We start from the raw sequence: 27,365 nt of genomic DNA on the forward strand, positions 1-27,365 counted from the left end.
AAAGTCATTAATGTTATCCACAGCGATCCAATATCTCTTCAATCATTCTCCCAAGAATTCCAAAGTCAGGTTTTCTTCAGTAGAAAAATTCTTTATTTTCACAATAACTTTTAAGAGCAATAGCCAACGCGTTTCGTCCGTGACCGGACTTCTTCAGGGCTTTATCTCGAATTCTCTATTTATGATGCTGCACAATGGTCTTCTAGCTTGAGATATAAATATTTTCCATATGTTTAACGGTTATTCGCAATCTCCAGATCAGTCAAGTTTCAGTATATATATTTTTTTGAAATGTCAAAGTTTTATTGAAAGCCGCGATTAAAGTATCGGCGTTCCGTGAAGCATGCGGTCGTCTGGAGAGTTGTTAACGCAGCCAATACATCTCTGGACGTGGGCTCTTTCTCGTGGTGCCAGACCCCAGGACTCTCCCACACAACGGCTTCTCTGCCCAGATGAGGTGTACGTAAGAGGGTGCTGTCCGCCATCTTAGCTGATCCGGCCTCGTCCTTCTCCACTTCACCTCGGGATCGGGCCCCACACCAGGGAGGGACAGGATTCACAGCGGGAATCTCAAAAGTCAAGGCAGGGTTCTCAGCGGAGAGACACCAAAAGGCTAAAAACTCCGCCCCCCCCCCCCGGGGGCCGCACGTTGACTCCGGGTAAAGTCGTAAGTGTGCCCGGACACAACACCGGAATGGGGCCCAAGTACCATGCACGCCCCTCAACGCAGCTGTATCGCACTCCCCAGATGGCGCTCCTCTCGGTGGGCTGGGTCGGCACTGTCGCCATCGGCCATCAGGTCTTCAGTTCCCTCCGGCCGACTCCTCCTCATCACCAGAGGCCGCTGTTGTTGCAGTCGCGGCCGGCCGCTCTTCGCACGCAAGACCCCGGTCCCAGCGCCGTGAAGGCCGCAAAGCAGTCGGGGACATTTCAACGGGTCAGCAGCAAGCAGGAGCCTCGGGAGTGAACGGTAAGTGAAAGTTATCCTTCGCCTACATAAATACTCCGTTACGGCCCAGGATAAATGCCAGGATGTATGCGCGGGGTGAGAAGGCTCACGGAGCCGAGCGGTTACGCAGCCATCTCGGTCGCCATCTTGGCTCCTCCCCTACATTCAATGTTCATTTTCCTTCACCGATCTCTTATGTGAACGTTTGTGTTGAATGGGTTCCTGGGCTGCTCTCTCCTGCTCATGTGAGGTGACTTCTTCCACAAGGTCCATCATGTGCTCTCCTGATTAAGACCGGTCTGGCACAACAGGTTACCAGTTTGGAACCTGGATGTGTAGTCTCCCAAGTCTGCTTGAGGGAAGGCTGCAGCCTGGAAGGGCCCTACTGAGGACGATGTTTCCTGTTGTTTAAATGTTCTTTTACTTTGATTTCTATTGTAACTTACCCCAGTACTCCTTGGCATCATGTTCCTTCCACCCCCCTCCAGCCCCCACCATCGATCACCACGGAGTCTGAGGCTGTGGTTGCAAACATCAAAACCTCAACCACGCCGGCCCTTAGTCATGTTGCATTTTGATTGGCACTGGCTTGTGGCCAGCTTACGGTTACCCACGTCAGTGCGACCGCCTGGCTGCTCGCCACTTCCGGTGCTTGAGCACGTTAGTGGCAGAAGAAAACAAGCATTGGCATAGCCAATAGGTCTCGCCTTTGCAACCTTATAAGTATTTAGTCATGCAGTGCAATATCCTTGGTGCAACAACATCAACTGTTGCATGGCTAAACACTTATAAGGTCCCAAATGCGAGACCTATTGGCTATGCCAATACTTGTTCCTCCTTCTGACGGGTGGAGAAGGGAGGCGGGTGTGTCCCGTGGAGGGGTAATTGACAGGCTCTGCTGGCCTGCTTGGCTGGAGCTCAGGGTCTAGTTATGGTTTATTGAAGCCGCTGTTTATATGCATGAATGTTCCCAGACACTTTTATGCACAGTAGCATGCTCTCAGCATCGAACACCAGTACATTATAATCTCCAGGGCAAACTCTTTTTCTTTCATGCAGAAGTCTGTCTGCTCAGATGTTATGTTGTCTCTTCTGTGTGCACCAATATCTGTCGGTGTACAGGGGGCAGCGGTGCTGATGGCTGGGAAAGTGAGAGAGAAGATGTATAAATGAGAAAGGGAGACGAAGGGGGGGTTGTGGGAGAAGGGGTCAAAGCGAGAGAGAGACTAAGGTGGGGGTAGAAAGAGGAGGAATCAAAGAGAGAGGGAATGAGCGAGACCAGAAAAAGAAAGGGGGAAGGCTGAGAGAGAAAAGGGTGAGAGACAAAGAAAGAGAGAGAGGGCGTTAAGGGAGGTGAGAGAATGAGTGAAAGTAAGAAACACAAATAAAGACAGACAAAGAGAAGAACGCACAGCAGCCACTAGATTAGGGCATTTGTTCAGCTACTAAGAAATATCTCAAATGTCTTATTTAACCGGAAAGTAAACCAACTGAACTCTTCCTTTACATGCACAGTCTGAACAAAGCAAAAATAGCTCTAACAATGTCCCAGGTTGATGCTAAAGGGTATTATGATCACATACACCAGGGACCTGACCACGGGACAGTTTATCCGTAAACATATATTTTCACATTTGTCTTAATTGTATGCCAGGTGATGCAAAAAGCAACTCGCAATCCACTGTTATGCAGTCTTTGCTCCATTCTCAAAGGAGTTTGGCACAGAATGCCCGCTTTACATGGTGTATAGGGAGATAAAATCACTTAACCAGAATCACACAAGGCCCCGAAATTGCAGCTTGGTCGCCGAGTTCCGAAGACAGTTATTCAGCCACAAAACCACACCTCCCCTGCACTCCTTTTTAGGTCGAGCGACCTATCTCAATGCGCATGCGCATTGAGCGGGAGCGAGATATAAAGGGGCTTAAACAGAGTTTAACTAGCTGGCGATTTGGTGCTGTGCCCGTGCGCTTTTAGGTCAATGCGCAAGCACATTGAGCTAAAATGCGCGTGCACAGCATCAAATCGTCACCCATCTGTTGCCCAGCTTGGTGCCGCTCCACCCCCTGCTGCATCAAAGGCTTTCACGGCCGGCCGGCCGTGCTTTCAGTTTGCCGCTCCACCCCCTGCGGTATCAAAGGCTTTCACGGCCGGCCGGCCGTGCTTTCAGTTTCAGGACCCTGCATTGTTTTCACGGCCGGCCTCCGGCCGTGACTCGCATTTCTCCTTCCTTCCAGCGCTGCCTTGTTTTTATCATGTCCCTTTACTTGTAAGGCAATCCTTGATGGCAGACTATCATTGCAGCGTTTCTCTGTCCACGTTATTTCATCCGTGAGTCTCGCATTAAACATTTAAACCTGTTTTCATTAGAGAAAACAGTATTTTATCGAGATACCATCCCTTTTCAACTATATCTTCAGTATGTAATGCTGCGTTATTTATAAATTCTCAAGATACTGTATGAATGTTACATCCTCTGCCCGCAAGGCCATTCCATTATTTTTACTGCGACTTGCACCAATAGATGAAGGCTCCAATAAGAACTTCTGGTCTTCTTTACATAGATGTTTGATCCAAGCATTAAGTTCTTGTTTCACTAATGGATCCACAGGACGTCCTAATCTTTCCTGCAGGCAGTCTCTGCACTCTCCCAAAGTCTGCATCATCTCTTACAATCTGGGGAACTTGGTTCGAGTCTTGGCAACAACGCTGAACATCCTGTGATTCTGGGCAAATCACTTAATTTCCCAGTGCCTAACAATAAATAAATGTGTCCTCGTGTAATGCAACTGGTGCTATGTAAAGCTCTCTGATACCCGATTCGGGTCAAGTTCACGCTAATTAAAACTCCTTAAAATAAATATACGTGTTAGCAGGGAACTGGTGTATGCATTCTCTGCCAATTGCACACAGCAAACCACCAAATACATCAGTGCCTTCTAAGCTTAACCATAACTGCCACTCATTTTCACTTCCTCACATACTGACACGCTGAGGCGCAGGCACTTAGCACAGCACGAGAACAACTCTTCTCATGGAGCATTGAGCAATGTACTGAAACACACTCCCCATGGGATTTCCTATCAAACAACGCAATTCCACAAAGTGACATGCAACAGGTCGCTTTGGCGCCTTTTCTGGGTATAAAGCACTATATGAATGTAAACCCATAACAATACCCGAGATGGTTGCCATTAAGGGCCAATGAACATTGAATTAAAAGATATCCGAGTTTGCACGTGTGGGAGGGTAGCATGTTACTGTGCAGCACAATGCATTTGTTTTTTCTCTATAAATCACAACACAGCACAATTAGCTGTGTGGCGAGCTGTAATTGGATATTTCATTACATTTGCAAAATACTTTTGTATTTTTTGGCCTATACGATGTGATACTTCGCTTTATAACGAATATGCATCACACACGATGCATTGGAACACCGGAAGCTAATACCGCCTGGAGACCTCCGGTAGCCCTGCTGTGTGGTATTACCTCCTTTACGATCTCCGTGGGTCAGAATCGGAATAACTTGGTAATTGCTCATATTCAACCCAGTATCACGCTGCAAAACGTAGAATACGGTGTGTTTTTCCCTTACATTTTAAATCTGGAAAAACTGTGGTGAATGTGTGTGGAGAAAAACAAGGCTATTTTATGTGGTTGGGTAAGCTGCCAGCCAACTGAAAGCTTCATGGCACCTTCTTCCAAACAAGCATTGAAAATGCAATAGATCTCGCCTTTGATTACGTTAAAGCCATTTGCTTTGCTAATGGTATTGTATAGCAAAGTAATTGGCTTTAACTTAATCAAAGGCGAGACCTATTGCATTTTTAATGCTTGTTTTCTAGAGTGTTAATTCAGTGGAGAAAAAAGCAAACTTAGATTGAGGGTCCGAGAGTTTCGCTTAATCTCTCGGCCTTCAATTGGGCATACATTTATCTCTGTGACTATTTAAACGACCGTTGGGCAAACAGTCCAAAACGACTTTAACAGATGCGTTTCCCATTATGTTTTTTTCAATGTCTAAAATTATTTTTCCCTCCCACCAACTAAAATTGAAGTTAAAAATGCTGCGTGTGCCAACCATAGCGGCGAAAGAGCACCAATTTAACCACTATAAGACATTAAAATTAATTCCAGGTGCTGTCAAAAATGCACATTCACATTAAAAACAGATTAAATACTAGCGTATTCCTAGGACACAACAAACTTCTTCTGGAGGATTTGCTGCAATGTTACACACTGCAAGGAGATACTGTGAAGATACAAACTACAAAAATTGTTAAGGCTGTTCCATTGCAGATGCGCTTTTATTATGCATTTACCATCATATGGTTGATGTTCTATTTTCCGTATTATAACTGGGCAACTGCAAATAAGACCCTGTAACCAGTTAGCAACTCGAGAAAGTGAGACGTGCATTCATCAAGATTTACGGTTAAAAGAAGTAACATTATTTTTCTGGCGATCATTTCTTTTCAAATGAGCATGAAGCAGCTCTTTTGACCGAGCATAAAAGTGAAATGTCCCAATGTTGATCAAATTAACTTCAGCCGTGTGACAATGCTCTACGTTTGTGCGATAATAATGGCGAGCACAAAGGCGAGCTTTATGCCAAGATTTCACAGTTGTAATGTAAAAAAAATTCTGTTGAAACAGGCCGGGCAGTGGTTCAAGGGCGAAAACAGAAGGGCACTGTCACTGTTTGCCTCCAAGCTCCAACCCGCCCCAACAAATTCATTTCGCGCCGCTGAATGTCGGCGGTAATTTGGGAACATTTTAATGGTTGGCAAACTAAGAAAGCTAGCGCCCACTCATCTGGCTTCTTGGAACACCCAGAGTGCCGCAGAGGTGAACACTGATGTGACGTGTGTGTGAATCAGAAATCGATGCAATTGTAAAGCCTGAGCCTTGAGTATGAGACCATTTGTCGGGCGTCTGTTTTTTTCTTTCCATTAGAGACCAAAAGTATACTTTCCAACTTTCAATAATGAAAATCATCACTAGTTTATCTACAGGGCTAGGATGGTGGTTTCACAGTTAAACGAATTAAAGTATGCCTTTGCTTTGCACATGAACTTCATCGAAATCAATTAAATACATAGGTTAAGTATATGTAATCCTACTCTAAAGTGTTCACAACATGCGTGAATAATAAATAAAAAAAATCCAGTAGTTGCATGCATTTAAATACTCTTGCCATTGCCAACTGTTATGAAAACCACTGAGGGACAAATGCACCACAGGTTGAGTTTTAGGGCACCATTAGGAGGGAATCCTGTTGACCAGTTACAAATAGTTTGTACAGGATCCACCTGTGCCTTCTAGGGGATTATACCAAACTTTTTAGGAGAAAATTCTATCATATTCCTGTCCTGGAGCCTCTTCAACCTGGTTATTGCTACTATCTGGATTTTTGTCTACATTTAAACATTAGAATTAACCTTGCTTTTTACTGGAGATGTGGGACACATCAGTGGCAACAGTGCAGCTAATTTTGCACCGACATGTTTAGTGCAAATGTTTTCGCACAAAACAGTTCAATCAATCAATCAATCAATAAAAACTTTAGTTCGGTTTTGTTTGCAAACCATAAAAGTACAAAATACAGCAATACAAAATTCGGAAAAAAAAATCCATCAGGATACACAGATACAAAATTAGCAGCAGTTTGCAACAATACATATTAAGCTTAAATGTGTAGCTACAAGTGCGAAAAGGTTTTGATAAAACTCATTACAGATCCAAAGATTTTCTCTACTGTACAATTGATTTTAAAAATTCTAATACAAAGAGAATACTCTCACTGTGTAATAATTGTAAATACATCATAGCTGGTCTGATCTGGTGGAAGTTAAGTTTCTTTAAAACCGGCACCAGATAGCGTTTGCGGGGAAATTCATATAATTTACATAAAAACATAAAATGCAGCATGTCCTGCGGAGACTTTCCGTCGCAGCCGCAAGGAGCCGCTTCATTACTAAAAATATTTTTTGTGGCCTAACAAGCAGAAAATAAAATTGGTTCAGACGAAATTTGGTCAATACAAATTTCTCATGTGAGGTCAGATTGCCCATTAAATATGGCTCAATGTATAGAGTTGTTTTTAACATGACATAAGTCCTGACACTCTGTTTCTCAACCTCTATTGCTTCCCTCATCATTCTCTTTTCCATGCGGAATGCCGTTTTTATTGCCTCCACATCCTTCTTATTGATACAATCAGGAGTTTCAAATAACTAATCGCGCCCTAGGCTCAAAAATCTTGTCTTCAGATATTTCAGCCAGGGTATAGCAGAGGAGTTATCCAAAGACAGACAGTCCCTTATAATCATGTGTGTGAGTGGGATATCGGGGTTTAGCCACAGTTTTAACCAGCAGGACAGTGGGCGGAGAGAACAAATATCACTGACATACTGGACCCCTAGTTCTTCATGGACCGCTAAAGTAGGCATACCTTGCTGGAGACACAGTAGACGTTTCAAAAAAGTGTTCTCCACAGACTGAAGTTGGTCACCCCGAATATACCCCCAAATTTCGCTTCCAAATGTTGCTGTGGCCACTGATTTGGCATTATATAATTGTAACATTGCGCCAGTAGTCTTTTTTCCAAATTTAGATGCAAACTTAAATATTGATGCATTCACCCTAGCAACATCCCCTTCTTTTTTTAAACATGCGGGCCCCAATTTAGTTTGTTATCAAAAAGGACGCCAAGATAGGAGAACGTGCTAGATATGGGGATTATTGCATCACCCACTTTAAATTTGAAATACCTTCTTGGTGGCTTGCCTGCTTGCATGGTAAATGATTTTGAGTTATTTATTGTTAAGTCCCTATCTGTCATGAAGGACTTGAAGGCAGTTAAAAGAGCTTGGAGGCCTCTTTCGGTCCTAGATATGAGGACCACATCGTCCGCATATAATAGGACCGGAATACCCCGACGTCCAACTCTAGGGCAGTCAGCCCCCACCCCCTGTAAAACACTATCTAAGTCATTAATATAAAAATTAAACAAAAAGGGAGCCAGAATATATCCTTGTCGGACTCCCCTATTGATGTTAAAATTCTTCTTCACACTCAGATCTTGAGAAAATCTTACATTTGCTCTGGTGTGTCTATGTAAATCTGCTAGAAAGTCTACGATGCCACTGTCAACCCCCTTTGCCCTCATGAACCACCACAGCTTCTGTCTGTTCATACAGTCAAAGGCTGAGGACAGGTCCATGAAGGCAATATGGATGGTCCCCTTATATGCCATTGTATACTTACTTAGTATCAGAAAAAGGTTAAGGCAGTGGGTAGTAGTGGATCGTCCCCTACAGAGACCATACTGGGAGGCAGACATGATGTTATTGTCTTCAAACCATGCAGTACGTCTCTGCAGGAGAACCCTTTCAATTACTTTCACCATAGAGTCTATCAGTGATATGTGTCTGTAGCAGTGTGGACTGATTTTGTCCCCTTTTTTAAAAACAGGTACAATAGTGGAAACCCCTCCATGACTGTGGACATCCACGTTGAATCGCAGCGTTAAAAACGGATTCCAAAATTGGAGCCCAGAAGGAAGGATCAGACTTAAATAAGTCTGGGGGAATCCCATCTGGGCCAGGTGCTTTCGGGGCTGTTAAGCCTAGGATTCCTTCAAGTATTTCACCCCTATCAATTATAATTTTATTATCATTAGAATCAGATACCAGTATGTAATTCCCTTCCAGGGGGCAAGCATACATTTGCTCAAAATGAGCCTCCCAATCCTCCTTGGATATGTGACATTCAAGACCACCTCCTGTCTCCTGGACAAGAATTTTTTTTAGTATATCCCAAAACTTGGAACTAGTCTTGAGAGTTTCAGGATCCAATAACTCATTCCAGGCCTCATTCCTTAAGGTCTCCTTGCGTTTGGCTAACGCTATTTTGTAGTCCCTGCGATAGACTACTACGTCAGCGTGTACTCTAGAGTTAGAAACTAAGGCTACCCTTAGACTTCTTGTAGTTTTTGAGCATTCCTGATCAAACCATTTAGGGCCCGTATTGGTCTGTTTCTTAGCTGGTACAGACAACAATTCCGTGACCCTATCTGAGATGACCTGAAAAGCTACTAGCATCTTTGTGTGTTGTTGCTCCCCCTGAGTGCAGGTGACAATTTCATCTGCACACACAGCTTTGATGTCCTCATAAAACAGCTCAGGAGTAACTTGGGACCATCTAAGTCTATGCTTTCCATCAGTTGTACTCAATTCTCCTTTCTAAGGTTTGTCCCTATTTTTGTAACCCAAGGTCCTGTTAAGTTTAATGAAAGAGTTGTGGTCACTGAATTCACTTTCCTCAATTGAAAAAGAATCTACAAATGTCTGCATTAGGGAAGAGATTAACACAAAATCAATAAATGTCCCATTCCCATGACCCTTAAAAGTAGGAACCTTGAATCTAGTGTATGGATCTGTCAAAGCCATGGTGGATATCAAATCAAGATCATTCATCAAATCATTAAGCAACTCCCCGTCGGTCGAGTGCTCAAAATGAAGTCCACGAATTCGAGAACAACTAAACTCAATAATACTTGTAGATACGAGGTTACCACAGGGATGTGTGTTAAAATCACCCATAACCATAAGATTGTGTAGGCTATGACTCATAGACTTGTTGATAAAAGCATTCAGAGCAAATATGTGACTGCGATCCCTGCATAAAGAAGGTGAATTGTAAACATTTACCAGACCTACCATACAGTTCCCTCCTATTAGACTTAGAGGAAGAATACCCAGATTCGAGGTGGAGACCGTAGGCACTTTACATGACCAGGCTACAGAGACATAAATAACCAGTCCTCCTTTTGATCTCCCCCTATTAGAGACAGTTGCTAGTATAAAATATGCCTTGTATCCTTCCAGAAGGAGATCACATTCGACCGACCATGTTTCTTGCAAACAGATTATCAAGAATTGCTTAATATAAGCAATCCAGCTAGGGTTCAATATCTTGGAAGCTAGCCCTGCAATATTCCAGGAGATAAAATTATTTGAACTCTCCCTGTGTAATCTATTCGCTACAGCTCCTGTATCATTCATCCTCCCTCCTCCCAGGTCACCAATTTCTTCGAGTCAATCACATGCTTCCAAGCCTGACAGGATTTCACACCTGTTATGGACTGGGAGCCTGCACCCGGTAGTGATTAAGTTGCTCGGTGTGATCTGGGGTAGCAAGGGGGGAACACAATCGGAGAAAGATCTCGCCCTGGACCAGTCTCCCATCCACCAGTTTTCCTCCCGATTAGATCTTACCAGTTCCCTCCATGGAACTGGCCTGTAAAAAAACCCTAAGGGTAGTAGTTTAATGGCAGTGCCCAGCGTCAGCTGTGGGCGAAGTTCTCTTGATAATAGGCGGCCCGCAGTATGAGGATTGTCAAAATTAATAATAATGCAGTCCCCGCTCCCTATCTTGTTAGAGCTACCAATCCAGTTAACCCTGTGTACCATTATAATATTGTTGGTGATGTTCACTCCATCAGGGGTGTTCTGACTAAGCCAAACCACTGTCTTATTCAGTAGTTGTTCATAGCTTTCAGTTCCTCTTGATGGGAGAGCAGGGGCATTACTCAGTATGACGGGAGATCAATAACAATGGGTCTGCGAGCCACACTAGATCCCTCATCTAACCTCTGAGTTAACTCAGGAGTAGGAGATTTCCTCCTAGTACATAAGGGTTGTACTAGAGGTGTTTTTTCTCTCATGTTTCCATTAGGGTTACTAGCACCATCTGTAGCCATGGGCCTTTTGCTAGTTGACGCTGGTTGAGCCACCTTATCGTTATTGCCAGATAATCTGTCCCTCGTACTTAAGGGTGGGGTGTAGTATTCTGTATTTCTGCTGGGCCTGTTGCGTTCAGAAATTTAGCCAGCGAAGACTCCAGAAATAATAGCCTAGATTCTACCCCACACAATTTTAATACGATGGGTTCCAGCAAGATTTTTACCATACCCTCTAGTTCCCCCCAGAAATCTCCTTCACTATGCCCTGTGTTCGTTATTCCTCCCGCACTCTGGGCATTGTTAGTTAAATCTCTTTGGTCCTCTTTTCCTGTGTCATGTATTTTCACTGTTGTCACTCCTTTATTTCCTACCCCTGTGAGTCCCTGTTTGGTTACCCGTTTTTTCTTTGGGATGAGATTGTTTTTTTTCGGCCGGGAAGAAACTAACTTTTGTTTCGGTGTTCTTCCCCGTAATTTGTACTTAACAGGGCTGGTTATCAGTTCTGGGGTCCCAGAGAGCATACTGCCCAGAACTAAGGACATATCATCCTCTTTCTGGGGGGTCCTGTCCTGGCCAGGTGGAGGGGAGGTTTGTTTCTGGGTATCTGGGAGTGCTGGAGTAGCAGATAACCTGCCATAGGTGGGGCCAGGGATAGTCCAAGCTCTGTCATTATAATTTCCTTGTTGATGACAGACTCTGCCTTGGTTAGATAAGCATCTAGGGTCCCAGCCATCCCCGGGCCACCTCCAACTTTCCGTCTTGCCATTTAAGAAGCACTGTCAGTTTTAAAACAGAAACCCAACACTTAATATGTATAGCAATGAACTGGGCTAATTCAGGGAGGAGAAAGTTTAAGGGGTGTTATGAATTACAACAGTGTCAATGCGTCAACACATCACCTCAATCCCCAAAAGAGTTATACATACACAAAATTATAACAACACAGGGGGTGGGAGCAGGCCGCTGACACGTCCAGCGTGTTTACCTCTAGCATCTTGGTACATGTAGTTCGTGTTTCTCGCTCAGTTCTCAGTTCATAGCCAGTGCTACCATCATTATTTCAAAGCGCATCCCTAGACATGTGTTTCTGGATTATTCCTTCGTCAGTAGGGAAAATATCAACAGGTTTCTGGACATGCTGCCGTCATCTATCAGGATAAGTTCCGCTCTCAGCATGCTTTATACACAAAATTATACCCTTATAATCGCTGAATAATGTTGCTGTATTTGAAAATACGATGCTAAAAATAATAAAACCACTGTTACAGCTACAATGTGCGTAAGTCCTCACAAGTTCATTTAGTGTTACTGAGTAACCACGTATGTCATGTTCCAGAAGTATCAGAAGAGAGCCTTTCTAGTTTTTACACTAATCACAATACATGTAATTACTCACATAGCTTGAGGACTTGTCTATAATGCAGATATTAAGGGGGTGTCCCAGCCCGGCCTCTTCTGGCCCCTGATGGCCACAGAGGGCCCGCCCTTTTCCCGAGCTTAGCCCGACGCACCAGCGCGCGCGTCCCTCAAAGCGGGAGCTCCCAGCTGTATTTGAGCGCCACCGGGTGCCGGAACAACGTAGGCGGCGTCCTGGCCGCAAGTTCTGCCGGGTGTTGTAGTCCCTGGGTGGGCGGGAGGGGTCAGGAGCAGCAACACAGGTGGCCCGATAGTCCAGGCGGTAGACCGCGTTTGCGGCAGCGGCGTCCTGCAAGGGTGAGAGCCCCCTGAATGTTTAACAGATTCCCCCAAGACAGTTAGTGCAACTCAGTTGGCAAACTTTCATGGTATGGTCTATTTTCATAAATTCTGAATTGTCCAAAAACCAATAGGCCTCTAATAGATAAAGTTGGCTGCCTTATGTCACTATAACCCTAAAGTTTATCTGGGCATAAAAATATATATACACTATAAGTTCTATGTATTTCTGAATTTAGTTTACATCTTCTCTTACTTTGTCTTCCTTTTAAAGCCTCAAGTTTAATAGTTGTTGTTTTTCATCTTGCGTAAATGGAGGTTCACTCGGCAAAGAATTGCTCATTGTGCATGGCTACCGCAGGTTGCAAGTGAACAGTTAGAAATGTTAAAAGTTATAAAAAAGTGTTCTAGTTTAAACTGTTTCGCAAAAGTTTCTTATGAAAAGTAACCTCGAACAGAAGAGGCTCATTCACTTTTCTCGGTGAAGCAGCTTGACTTTACACCCTCTGCACACAGCACACTGGGCCTCAGTCACTGGCCCTGCTCCTGCAGCGGCCGTTATGAGCGTGGGACGGCGGTTCGCTTTCATTCACCAACTCTTTAGCTCATTAAACTGTTTTTGCTCTCAGCATTGCCCACCACGTTTGAACTGCTTTGCCGCTAAATGCTCCTCAGCAGTTGAAAGGCCTGATCTGCACAAGTCCAGCCCTCCTGTGTTTTCCACTGCGCCATCTTTGCGGTATTAGCAGCGCAGGGCGATAAGGGGATTGGAAGGCCCCGCTTGAGTCCCTCTGCTCTGTGTTCCTCTGACACTGTATAGTTCCTGTTGCTCAGCTGGAAATGTCGAGCTGGGGCACTTTAAAGGGAGATTATAACACTTGTGCTGCCATAGATGCTCTCACTTTCGCCTTCCCTACTGTCTGAAGGAGTCACGGCGGACAATGGTCCCCCGTGGTTCCCAAAAGCCAGTGAATGGGGACAATGTTGGCGGTATCAGTCATTCAGAGGGAGCCTCGGCTTATTGTCCTCCCCAATCAACGGCACAGAATAGAGTTTGCTGGTGGCTGCCAAAAGGTTAGCAGTGCCCATGAAAGGGGGTTCCCATTATGCACTGCTTTTACAGAACTCCCCCTTTGTTCGTTTAGCGGCGGAGGTCCGTACTGCGGCTGGCTGCTTTCTCAAAATGAGCGATTCGTGTGAATGCTGCGGACCCGCGAGCAGCAGTGCCGTCTCGGACTTGAGGCTTATATTCGTCCCTTGCAGACGGGAGAGTGATACGGCCTGGTTTGGCAGTGTCACTGTTTAACGATATCCCTCCTGACTTCCCTGACCCGCAGTTAACACTGAGGCTACTAGTGAGCTCCCTGCCCTCGCCACTGCATTGTGGGAAGTCTCAGAGGGAAAATTAGTTCAATGAAGCAAAGAGGCGTTGCATCGGTATTTTATAGCTCCTCCGACCTGGGTGCTATGAAAGGGGCCTAAGGTGGAAGAAACCTCGGCGTAAAAAGAGATCATTGTAGTCACTTAGTCTCCCTGTGCATACCCAACAAGCAGTGGCCGCACGCGCGCCTCGCGCTAAAAGTAAAAAAATAAAAAGCCCTGGAGTTACGTGTGTGCGCACGCGCGCTAGAAGCGGGGGGCCTGCACGAGTTACTTACGGGAGCGATAATTGCTACCATATGGTGGCGCTCGGTCCCGCAAGTAAATCGCCTCACGTGCACACGTTGCCATTGAAGGCAATGGAACACATGCACTTGTATGGCTGGAAAGCCATGGCGATGGGAAAAGGTCTTTTTGCCTTTCCAACGCATGTGCGTTGCGTAGGCGAGACCTAATAGGCAAGGCTGTGCCACACCCAAACACTGGCCTCGACTTTGCCACGTGTCTGTCGCACAAGGGTGAGGGGTGGCATCGATTAACACAGTACTGTTCACCCCCACTCTGGTTTTCTCAAGAAATATGAGAGCATTTCAATCACCCCCGTCACCCCACGCCTCACAGCAGACAAGTAAAAGATCATGTTTATGATCGATTTTTACTCTACTATTGAACCTGGGTTTAAATAAACTCATGTTATTTTTATACGAATATGTCCGAATTTCGAAACCCTGTTTCACCCTCTGAGAGCAGCCCTCGACTGCCTCTGGATGCAAAAAGTCACTGCAGGTTCGTAGCATTTCTGTTTTACTTGCAGTGGCACCTTGCCCTCGGGGAGCAGAGACGGGGGTCTACACAAACCATGCTGAGTGCCCAGAACCCCTGAGACACCAAGGCCTTCGTCACCAGGCCTAACACCTAAGGAACTTGGCTGAAAAAGCATGTGATTCAGCAAAGATCATAGCATCTTGCTGTGCATGAAAATATAAATAATACACGTATTACCTATCGAATTTTTATGTTACCTGATAAACATTTTTCATCCAAAAAGCAGGTGTATTTAGCCCTCTCACAACTTATTGTGGCCTAGGTAAAAATAGAACAAGACAGTAACTCTCCTGTGACTTCGGGGTGCAGACCTACTTAGCACTACAACACAACAAATAAAAAACTTATGAAGAGATTCGGAGTGTGCCACCAACGACAAGTCATGCGCCGACAAGCAGAAATACCCTAAAATACCTGGCATGGCATGTGTGACCCTGCATGTTAAACTCTTTTACCTCTCCCTGCAACATACAAGGTGCTTGTGAAGGCCTGCTTGGGATCAACGCAAACTTTATTCTTTGCCTATTTCTATTTTAAAAGCACACACCAATAGGGAGAAGCCAGCAGTTGGTATTTTCGCCTGTATATAAAGTTCTCACAACAGTATCCTGAGCATTCAGTATTTTTTACACACCTTTTGGCCGATATTGATTGGAAATAGATTCCGCCTGCTAAGTGGCTCTGCGGGGAAAATAACTTTGCTGTTTCTTAAGCTGAAAAAAAACCTAGGTAGCTTCCCAGATTCACAAAGTGCAACATCAGTGTCTTTCTACAATTCTTTGTGTACAAAAAATGACCACCTATATAAAAAAAGCATTTAAAATAAATAAATACATTTTATTTTCCTGTATTCTACCTTGTACTCATAGAGCTATATAAAAACAGAATCTGCTCCTTTGCGACCGGTATTTTAGCATTTGGGCTGCATCAACCCAAATGCAAATTCGCAATTTAAGTCATCGCAACATTTGCGATAACTTAAACTGCAAATGCATTTAGGGAATCGTAAATTGAGATTCCCTAAATGCAATGCATGATGCAATTCCAAATTGCAAATTCGCAATTAGGGATTACAAATTACCATAAATTTGAGCATGATGGTAATCTGCAAAACCTTTGAAAAATGCACTAAAGTTTGGTAACATCTCATTTTCAGGGGTGCAACGGGGTGTTTATTTGGCACCCTTGAAATTGCTTGCGCAATTTGCGAGTACCTATTTGGTAAACGCAAATTGCGCATGCAATTGCCATTCATTCCTATCCTCTAGGCCCATATGAATGAATGGGAAGCAATTCCTTAATTGAGATTTGCAGTTAAGGAATTTGTAGGAATCGCAATTTTTTTGTGATTCCTACATGCATAGGGAGTTGCGCATCTAAATAGCGATTTCTTAAAATTCGCTATTTAAGATTCGCAAATCCGGACTTTGATGCATGTGGCCCTAAATGAATTAATCATTAAATAATGCAGAAAACTACTCATACCTCTTGGGGAGAAAAAAGACTGCGCTTTCGATTCTTTGATGTCTGTCAATGATGGAATGAAAATGAGGGCTTCTGTTTCCAAATGTGGGTGCATGCATTTTTTCCCTATTTAAAATACCCTGTTATAGACAGTGGCAACAAACAAAGCAGTTGTTCCTTTCCTGCCACATTGCCACCTGGCATGCTTTAGGTGTCTGGTCTGTGACTGTTTAGCATCTCTATCACACAGCTTCTTTGTGTGTTTATAGTGAGACTGCATTGAAATAAAATACTCCTGCTAGTGTGTATAGGTAACACGTCAAGGCCCAACAAGTTCAGCCTTTGCACCTCCCCATAGTCAGAGCAATTATTAATGATCTATTTTAGAGTCACTCAATGATTTGGGATCTCCAGAATGGGGTGTGGGCAGAGACTGAGCCCAGCCCCCACCTGACCTCCCCAATGCCAAGGGTTTGCATGTATTGTTCCGCCAACTAACAATAGCCAGACCTCCCCCTGCACCAACCCTACCCACAACACACAGGTAAACTTCCCATTTACCTCCTGCTCATTGCAGGGGGTGAATCCGAACAGAAACGTCCCTGGAATCAGAGATAACCATGTACAAATGGACCCAGTATCCCTCTATCCCTAGGATTAATTCCAGTTTCAGGGCCCACAAGCGGTAAACGTTGTAATGGCTTTATTCAGGTGCGGCTGGATAATGTCTGGATACTGGTCTGAGTGTTTCTGAACCAGGTGTCTCTTGCCTTAAATCCAGCCAAATAGGAGAGAGTCAAGTGGTGCATGTTCCCATCTGCCACCTTAATTTCCCCCCGCTCTCCATTGGGCAGGTTTGACTGTGTTCCACTTGAAGCCTCACTGTAGTATCCCTCCATCGCACAGTCCACCCTGCCCCGGGGTAGGTACTTCTCCCCTTGTCTGTCTGACTCCAGCCTTCCTACTGTTCACCCCATGGCCTTCGCACATTGTTTACTTCAGGGGTGTTCAACCAACAAGCAACAGGGCTGGATCTATAGCAGTTTTTCAAAATATCTACGTAAGATAAATGTAAATACTAGTCATTTAGTAATTTTTTTTTATTTCGGCTCAAAAGCCATAAAAGCACATAAAACAATTTAAAACATAAATACATTAAAAGGTGATATATACAATTAAAATCCAGCTCATTAGGTTACAATCAATACTCATGCTAGTCTTTTATACATCAGATGTCATGGTTGACTGAAAGTCAAGAACAGAAAAAGATATGAGAGGATATGGAAGGCAATCAGATATCAACATCGGGGGTCTAAACAAGAATTTGCACATCATGTCACGTCACCGCATCTGCGGTGGGTTGCTTATCAGATAAGGCACAAAACTTTGTCCTAGTTCTCCACATAGCCATCAAATAAAGAGTAAGTGCAAAGCTCAATGGCTTGCTGAGATCAAGTCTGAGAATCCTTAGGGCAACTTTATGCTCTCTAGGGGCCCAGGATCTGGCACAATGGGAAAATCCAACATCACCTACTGATCTCGTAAGCTGGACAGAAGAACAGAACATGTTCTAAGGCAGAGGTCTTCAAACTGTTTGATGCTGAGACCCCGTCCACATTTTTTAGGCATAGGGACCCCCTACTGACAAACATTTCTAGAACCTGGTACTCCTCATCATCGACTAACATAAACTCCCCCAGTCAAATAATTTTTATGGTGGGGAAATAATATGAAATCATGTTTGGCAAACCAAATGTTTGTGGGTGGCTGTGGTTTGGTGTCAGAGGCTTACCACAAAGTTCAATCAAGAAGTCTCTAAAAAGAATTACCTAAATATGCACAATGATTCTTTAATTTTTACAAACAAAACATAGTTTGACACAACGTATTCGGATTAAAATACCTTTCTGAACTAATGTGATGCGTGTGCCTGTTTTTCTCCAGAGAAACAGTCAATCTGTGGTTGCACCTCATAAGTACAAGTTAAACACCCAAAAATAGCAAAAAGAAACAAAAATGTGACTAGCCCAGCTTTGCAAAGGGCCTTCTACTGCATGGCAACATGTGTCGCTGCCTTTTAGTGACATTTATACCGTATATGTACTAATAAAAAGGTTTTTGTGAAAATCAGCAGATGATGGATGATGTAGCAAAAGCAGTAAATGAATAATGATGCTATCATTGCAACGGCCACACAATGGCATATGTCCAGTGGTCCTGGGTATAATGGCTGTAATGCATGGGCTGCAACTTTAGTGAAAGGAATCCAAGGAGAACCATACTGTATTTCATGAGATACTGATGGATTGACTTTTACAGCTGCATGGAACTGGAGGTTGCTGAACATCATTCATCATAATTAAAACATACCAATGATTATTGATGCACCCTAAGGTCCAAGTAGGATTCTCTCTTTAATTCCCGGGGAGGAAGTGGTCCCTTCATCTTCTTTCATACTGTTTTTCTAAAAATGTTTTTATTTTTAACATTATGAAAACAGACACTTCTATTTTAGCAAAAACTGACTCCTGGTTATATTAGTTTGCTGCTGTTGTTGACTTGAGTCATGTTTGGGGTGGAGCTAGTGGGCCTTGAGAGTCGGAACATGGGGTGGGGTCAAAGATGTGGCTAAAAACAGAATATTCTGAACGTTTTTAGGTCCTTCACCACCAGGTAGCTACATGTAAAATAAAGGGCAGCTTAAATGGAAAATAAATAAATATAAAAAGTTGTTGCTCAGTGGGAAATACACTATAGTACGATATGAAACCTCTATTAGTTAATGCACTTCAGAGGTCAGTGTGTGATCAGAGAGCCACATAATGAAATCTTGGTTCGTGCAGTGGAGAATAGGGACTTGTGTATTTTTAGTGCTATGAGGTCACAGCCTGTGACTAAAAGCACTGAATATGTAAGCCATTATGTCATACTTGCATTACACACAGTATAAGATAGACTGCTACAAAATGAGCAAAAAGTTATTCGAGAATGGTGCTTCGAAAATATAGATTTTAGCTTTGGTTTTACAGCACAGGAGAGTCCCTGAATGACACTCCAGCTGAAGAGATGGAGGAATGCGTGCCCCACTTCCCAATACTCCATGCTGCCCCCCTGGGGATCGCACTCAACAGATTGAAGACCTCTGTTCTAGGGTCTCCTTTGGGGCACCACAAACCAGTCACTGCCAGTTCTCGGCCCACAGGGATTTGCCCAACTAGCTGTAAAAGAGTAAATGGGTAGGGCCCATAGCGAAGTTGCAAAAATAGACACCTGGCTAAGGTATGTTCTTTCTCATCCAGGAAATATTCCCTGCCATAAAGGTCTTTGACTATAAGAAATGTGTCAGTCATGGAGGCTCGATTTTCCTGGGAATGTAATAAAAGTTCTTTGTGCTGCCAGTATGCTGTTTTGAAAGTGTTCTTGGGTATCTTCTCCTATGTCCTCTGGAGCGCTCCACATTGTTGTGAGCCCCATTTCTCCCAAGAATGGTTTTACATTCTTGACCCAGGATAAATTGCAGGAGCATGCAAGATTACCTATTTCAGCGAAGCCCGGCTGATACTGTTAGAGCTCGGGGATAACGCAGATCCTCATCCAATACAGGATGGGGCTTAAGCCAATTTTGTCCAAGCGTGCTCTTAACCCGAGATCAAGTCTAAGAGGAAGTAGGGGAGTATTTATAGAAACACCTACCAGCTGTCAAATGAACAAGTTTTCCACTAAGTCTAGCGCAGACGCAGCCAAGTGGCCCCACAACTCAGCACCGTAGGTTGCTGTCCCCAGGGCGTGCAGTTGATATACCTGTAATGCCGGGTGGACAGGTCGAAACTCTGAGCTGTATACCTTCTCATATATGTTCCCCGTAACTTGCTCCATATTTCTTCTGCTCTGGGTCACATGTGCCTGCCTCTCCAGATGTTCAATTAGTGTGATGCCCAAATAGGTGAAGGTATGACCTCTTTCTAAAGGAGCCCCTGATAGGACTGGATTAGTCCTGGTCAAATTCCCTGGGTTTAGGATCATGTACTTTGTCATACCTGAACTAATTTCAAGACCTCGATCCCTGAGAAATTGCTCAAAGCGGTCCAGGACGTTTTCAGACCCATGGGAGATTTGGGCAATAGAAAGGTGTCATCAGCAATTATGAGGGCAGCAATCTTCATGTTTGACAACCTGGGGACGTCATTTTCATTCTGCCCCAGGGCATCTATTAGACTATTAATGTAGAGAGAAAAAAGTGTCGGGCAAGTACACATCCCTGCCTTACCCCCTACTTACAGGGAATGGCTCAGTCAGCTTGCCATCCTGGCCACACCTCACCTGTGCATAGTTGTTCATGTGCAACCCTCACTATAATATCAAGTAGGTTGTTAGGTACCCCTAGTTGTTGTAGCAACCACCACAGGGTTGGCCTGCGGACTAGGTCAAATGTGGAATGGAGATCCACAAATATGACATAGAAGTGTCTGTCCTCCAGGGTGACCACCTTCCTGTACGCCATCAGGCGCCGGAACACCTGGTCAAACATACTTGTCTCCTCCGTAAAGCCTGCCTGTAGAGGTGACATTTTGTCATTTCCTTCCATCCACTCCTGTAGTGTCATACTTGGTAGATTACAGAACAGCTTTTGCGAGCTGTCAATGAGACTTATGGATCTATAATTCGCAGGTGCATCGCAAGGTCCTTTCTTATGTATGGGGATGATTTCAGCCCTAACCCAAGTGGGTGGCATGGGGGCCTCTTTCAGAAAAGCTGTAAATAGCAGAGTAAAGAAAGCTCCCCAGATATCTGCCTCCCTCCAAAATACATTTCTGGGAATGTGGTCTAGGCCTGGCACCTTGTTGGGTAACATACCCAGTACAGCTAGACATACTTCCTGGGTGGAAATTCCCTGGTCATTAAAAATGCCACCTAAGGCAGGCGCTGTCATACTATTTTTCTACCTCTCCCAGGTCCTGAGTTAAGAGCCCCCGAATCCCTGAACCCATAGGATCGCTAACAACATTAGCCGGTTCTTCCTCCTGCACATACTGGCTCGAGTAATGGGCTACCCAGTCACTGGCTGAAACATCACCTTCTACTGGTCCAGACCCTCACCTACTACCAAAGGATATTATATTCCAAAATGTGTGATGATTTTTACATTTACCAGTGTATAAGACTCTCCCATCTTCCCCTTTTCCATTCTTTTTTAGCATTAATGAGGCCCTTTTTACAAATGCTCCTAGCAGCCAGGATCAAATCCTATCTTCCTTTTTTATTGCTATGAAAAAATTGGTCTTGGAGTCCCTACAACATTTGTTGTACCAGGTCTGGGGGTGCTTCCTGTCAAGCACTTGCCTGGTTACAACAAGAAAGAGGTTCCTTAGTTTCCCAAACAATCCTGTACGGATCTCAGTGAATGCACCCAAAGATCCTTCCAGACGCCCTGCTGAAAAGAGGGTCACCAATCCCTCCTTCTCTACTGCCAAAAAACAAAAGATCTGCGAGATCTCCAGGCTACACCATTTGGCATAAGCCAGTTGCTGCTAATGCTTAGTCTCCTATCAAATGGCTGTCCAGTGCGGGTAGTCTGACCTTTTAGATTTAAGTTGAGCTTAAGTGCCAATGCGTTACGGTCACTATCCAGATGTGCCATTACTTGCATATCCCCAAGATATGGCCATAACTTAAGGTCCAAGAGGATATAATAGATTAGTCTAGTTGAGTTAGGACAATTACAAGTGTGGGTCCCTATCCTGTCAGGCCTAGTTCTGCCATTACAAGCCCTTAACTCCTGTTTTAAGGTAAGTGCATTGATTTTAATTTGCCCTTGGGGCCCATTTCATAATCATTGGAATCTCAAGGGCTGAAACTAACCAAAATTCATCCTCACCAACTGACAAAGGTGAAATTTCAATGCTCAATGGTTTAAATTGATAATTTAAATCACCCCCCACAATTTTCCTAGCATAGGGTGGCTGTAGGGATAGAATGCATTCAGTTGCTCTAAAACGACTGACTCCCTTTTGCTCCCAAAAGAACTGCAATACACATTATATATAAGATAGATTTCGCCCTAGGGATCCACCAGAGATACGCATAATAGGTCTGGGAAATCCACCTCCACCTCTCTCAGGACCCCCCTCACAGTTGTTCTCACCCAAGTTGTGAGGCCTTCAGAATGCCTACCCCTTCCTGCTGTGATGGCATCCTTAAAAAAATTTGCATAACCTTCATGTGGGACTAGGTCTCTTGAAATAAGCAAAAATCATATTGTTCTATATATTCGCCCAATCCGGGCCAACTAATCTGTACTGGGGTGAATGTATGACATTGTTCTACATTCTATCCATCAACTGTTGGTTTTGCATTTGTCACCCCGAGTGGGATGGGTATGCTCAGACGGGAGTCCCATGCTCTCCACACCACTGGAGTCAAGCTATCCTGGCTGAAGACGGCTGATAGCCAGAAACCGGTCCTAGGATGCTCGATTCCGGGCCAGGAAAGACATGGCTTGTCAGTTCGGACTGGACTGTTCCCATGAGGGGCAGGGTCAAGGCTGATTTGCATATGGCCATGTCTGAACTGGAGTGGTGTGGAGTGCAAAAAAAAAAAATGGATTTAGGCCCAGATCTCTGTACTGGGGTGAATGTATGACATTGTTCTACATTCTGTTCATCAACTGTTGGTTTTGCAACTAATTTAGAAGCCAAACCTGCTACATTCCAAAAAATGAGTTTAATCTGCCAGTCTACAGCAGTGGATTAGGCCCCCTTACCGCATCAATTGTTTGGCATTTGTTAACAGTGAAGAGAACCCCATTGGAGCGTCCTGCACTAATAGTGAAATCAATAACATTAGAGCCCTCTGTAGCTTGTAACATCCTGTGTAGTGCCAGACCATCTGCAGATGATTGCCCACCCACAAGAACATCTGGCCACTGCCCACCATTAATATGGGTTTAGTAGTGCGGGTGATTGTTTTAGTCTCTAAAGTTTCTGGGGGCAGGGATCCCTGCCCCTCCCTGCCAGATTACCGTTTGCATCCTCACAAGACAGACCTGTTCAATCCTGGTGATTCCGGTACAAGATACAGGGACCGAACTAGAGACTTTCTCTACACTCAAGTGGCTAGAGCCTTCAGCAACCAATCCTTTAGACTTGTAACCGGGGACTTCCATCAGTCTTTCTACTAGTGGTCAGCCCACCCCTGCCAATGCAGTCAAAACAGTTGTGTAAGGGTTAGACAAAAATATTGTCTTGCCCACTCTGGTGGTGACGAGACACTGCCGGTGAGGGAGGTGGGTAATCCCTTGTCACTTAATGTAAGGGAGGGCTGAGAGAAATAGACTAAGGGTTGTGGCTCTGTGCTGTCAGATGGATGAATTGCACCACCAAATAATACATTGTGAGCCAGGAAAGGAAATCTAAAATTAATAATAATACAATCACCTGCACTCTCAATCCTATCGGGCTCAATCCTGGCCACTCTCCTGGTAAATAGAATATTGTTATAATATACCAGTTGGAAACCTCTGAACCGTGCAAGCCAATCCAAGGTTTTAATAAATAGTTCATCATAAGTCTCGTGTTGGCCTTTCCAAAAGTGTGGGCCTCCAGTTAGGACAACCACATATGGGCAGGACGCTGGAGGGAGATTCATCACCTGAAGCTTCGTAGTACCCGCTGGGGAATATGGTGCAAAAAATAGTAAAGGCCACCAAAACAGCAGGGCGACATCTGCTCTTTTCAAGCGGTTAGCAGGATGCAGGCAGCACGGTGTTGGGTAGTGAGTGTCCAGCGGCTGTAGAAAGCTGCTTCCCCTGCGGTTATGGTGCAAATAATAGGCAAGGCCCTGTGTAAATAGGTGGAGGTTATCCTTAAATCAAGGGAGAGGGCACAAAAAAGGGGATTGGGTAATACTGAATTTAATTGCAACCACCGGTAAGTCTTCAGGCTGCATTCCAGTGCATAGTTCATTAGGCCGCCTGAGCATTGCATACCGGAAGCAACCATATTGAAATCAGTCGTGACCATGTCCCAAAAGAGACCCTCCAGCCTGAACTGCAGAGCCACGCCTCTCTATGCTTGGTACCCAAGGAGTCCCAGACCTGCCCCATTCGACCACGTGGATCGCATCAAACTTTGGCAGAAATTGGACAACTAGGGAATACCTAAACATCTCCTAGATGTGCTGATACTACTCCACTCAAACACCTGGATTAAAGTTAATCTAGGAGCGGGCACACATCTCTCTAAACCCATTCCGACATCAAAAGGGTTAAAACAGGGGTGTGTGCTAGCACCAATTCTATTCAACCTTTTCCTTGTTGACCTACCAGGGGAACTTGATAAATGCCTCAGTCATGCACTGAAACTAGGGAAAATTCCACTGTCCAATCTGCTATATGCGGACGACTTGGTGCTGATAAGCCGGACACCTATGGGCCTCCAGCATCTTCTGAATGTAGCCCACTCCTTTTCACTAAAGAATGCCCTGGAAATAAATTTCAACAAATCTAAGGTTATGGCAGTAAATTACAAAAAACAAAAAGGAAAATTAATTGGCACATAAACGGAGAAGGGCTAGACCTGGTAACTACCTACAAGTATCTGGGTGTAAATCTGGGCTCCAAGAACTTGTTTAAACCTCAATTGATCTCCGTACGAGGAAAGGGAACCATGACCTACTTGGCCATAAAATCTTTAAAGGCCAAACTCCCTGATCTAAGGCTCAACCCTCTTCTCCAGATCGCGCAAAGTTACAGCCGACTCTCACATATGGGAGTGAATCCCTTCAAGGGAAGGACGCCGCATTACTGGACATAGTTATAGCTAACTCATACAGGGCTATTTTTAACCTGTCAAGATATGGCTCACCTGCACAGATCCGGTTAGAATTTGGTATTCTTAAACAAACACTAGAAATGTGGAGTGCGTATGTTACCAGCTGGCATAAGATTCCCAGCGCGGAGGTTGGCTCTCTAAACTCCAACGTATGGGAAGAGCTGCTCCGACATCAAACATCTTCAGCTAGAGATTACCTATTTGATTCGCTTCAAGTCCTAGGTCTGTCTGATATCTGGGGCACCCTAATAGACCTCTTGTCTTTCAAAAAAGATGCGAAAAAATCAACACGCATTATTTCATCTATTGAGGACAAGGAGGCATTAACAAAAAGAGCGCATGGTTGGATCACGCCCAGTGACTATGGAAGAACACAGCCACAAGAATATCTCAACATTGGTATGAATCTAAAAACGAAAGAAAAGTTCTTAAAATTACGCCTTGGCGTAATTCCAATAACCCGCATCTACCATCTGGGTAAGAAAAAACATCTTGCAGCAGTGCCGCCTGTGTAAAGCTGACAAGGAAGACATCATCCACGTGATATGTATTTGTCCCAAACTAAAGGACTTGAGGCAAAATTTATTACGGTCCCCTTTTAAATTACATGGCGTCCGGACATGCAGGCAGGCTGTTAAACTGTGCTTTAACCCCAGCAATACTAAATTAAACTGCCGGGTCGTAAAGTTTTTGGATTTAGCAGAAAAAAGACACGAGCGCCTGACGACCATCGAAACATTTTATGGACAAATATGAACTGATATTAATCAACCTTGCAAATTGAGGGGATTGCGCACATATGAACTGTTTAACAATTTTTAGCAATGTTTTATTGTTTTGTAAAGATTTTAATTAATCATGTACAAATAAATGACTTACTTACTTACGCCTTGTTGGGCCTGTTCAGTGAGGTCCCTCTTGGGTCCTGCGGCACAGTCAGCATGGGATCCATGACCTAGGAAGGGATGGACTGGAAAGCGATCTAGGGTGGTTATCAATGACTATATTAAATTAAAGCCTTCCACCCATCACCTTTTGTGCTATCCATTGTGCTCCTTTGAGATCGTCAAATACGGTAACCTATAACCTATAAATTCAGCTCCTCTTTGGAGACTTTTAGGACCTCACCTTTTCAGTGTGTGGTCTTGCACTTGAGTGCCTTAAAGCTCTGTTCTAGACCACTGTTCCTCCCTCTCACATGATCTTAGGCTTTCATCTTCCTCAGCGGCATCAGATCCATGACCGGGCCTTGGACATTCCCTACCTGCCCACTGATGTGCAACATTGCTTAGAAAAGCTTTAAGCATCACCAGTCTGAGATCTTTGTCAACCAACTTGTAACTTCCATTTTCCCAAGTACCCACCTATTATTAACTGAGGGTCAACAGTCTGCATCCCATACCTAGAGTATCTCTCTTGTTTCCCTACTATATATTTTGTAAGACTTTAGCTGCTCTTGTGCCTTTGCCCATATTTCCTCAGTACTAAAGTAAACGTCTTCCACAGTCCTGACAGTGTTTTCTTGTTGTTGCAGGTTCAAGGTAGCAGATTACTCGGACTATGCCTACCTCAACCATCACAACGTCAAAAGTGGAGACAGTTACAACACACGGCACTGGATTTGTAACAAAGTGTCTACATATGAAAGAAAGTATAAAAGAAAGAAAACTTTGCCAAGTTTTCATAGGGGTATTTAGAGAATGTATGGTGCACATATTCACAGTTACTCCAGACATGGTCTTTAGTGACCGGTCTCTGTCCATCATGCATGATACTCTTGTGTATGTTAGGAAAATATTCGCTGAGCTGCTGGGACGAGTGTTACACTTTGCTGACGAGACTCAAAAAAAATATATATTTATTTTTTTAGCAATGTGTATACCTATTTAATTAAGGAGTTTTCTAGTAATAATTACCAAACCAATGCGGGTCTTGGGAGTGTTTTTACAAAGTTAACCTTCAGGCCAGTATAGGTTTCAGAAAGAAAAGAGAACATTACTTTGATAGCATACTGAAAGTATAAATCTGTTTTCTATAAAATATCTGAATTACTAACATTTTAAAGTTTAAAAAACATTTTTCAATGTTTCCAGAGCACTGGCTATCTAGAAACTCACTAATGGCTTTTATAATGCATTAACTAATCATTCAGTGCCTATTAAACCATGTGAATATTTTTTTGCCAAACTCCCAACTGTTTTTTGTTTGAGCACCTGAGATCACACATTAGAAATCCGTTTTTTTATGTGTTGATCACTTCCTACTTTTTCCACACGACAAAATCCACGCTAAATGATTTTGATCAGAGAAAAAAACAGACATGTGGTGGTCTGCATGCAGAACCGGAACGTTGACTCACAATAAAGGCATTGCTCACCATGTGGCTTTTACTAAATCAACGAATATATGTGCAGTGTAAGACACATCTGTTGGCGGACAATTCTTGAAAATATAGCTCAAGAGACTGAATGCT

The 27,365-nt window shown here is 44.0% G+C and overlaps 1 protein-coding gene across 1 annotated transcript in view; it reads left to right on the forward strand.

Moving 5' to 3' along the window:
• LOC144769734 (C-type lectin domain family 2 member B-like) overlaps nt 1-26,870 on the forward strand; it is a 52,322-nt gene extending 25,452 nt beyond the window's left edge. Inside the window, exon 4 of the mRNA XM_078653915.1 lies at nt 26,427-26,870. Coding sequence (XP_078510041.1) covers nt 26,427-26,589 — 163 coding nt within the window. The 3' untranslated portion in view covers nt 26,590-26,870. The remainder of the gene's footprint in view (nt 1-26,426) is intronic.
• Nucleotides 26,871-27,365: the final 495 nt, after the last annotated feature.

Source organism: Lissotriton helveticus, chromosome 7, assembly GCF_964261635.1.
Source record: "Lissotriton helveticus chromosome 7, aLisHel1.1, whole genome shotgun sequence".
NCBI lineage: Eukaryota > Metazoa > Chordata > Amphibia > Caudata > Salamandridae > Lissotriton > Lissotriton helveticus.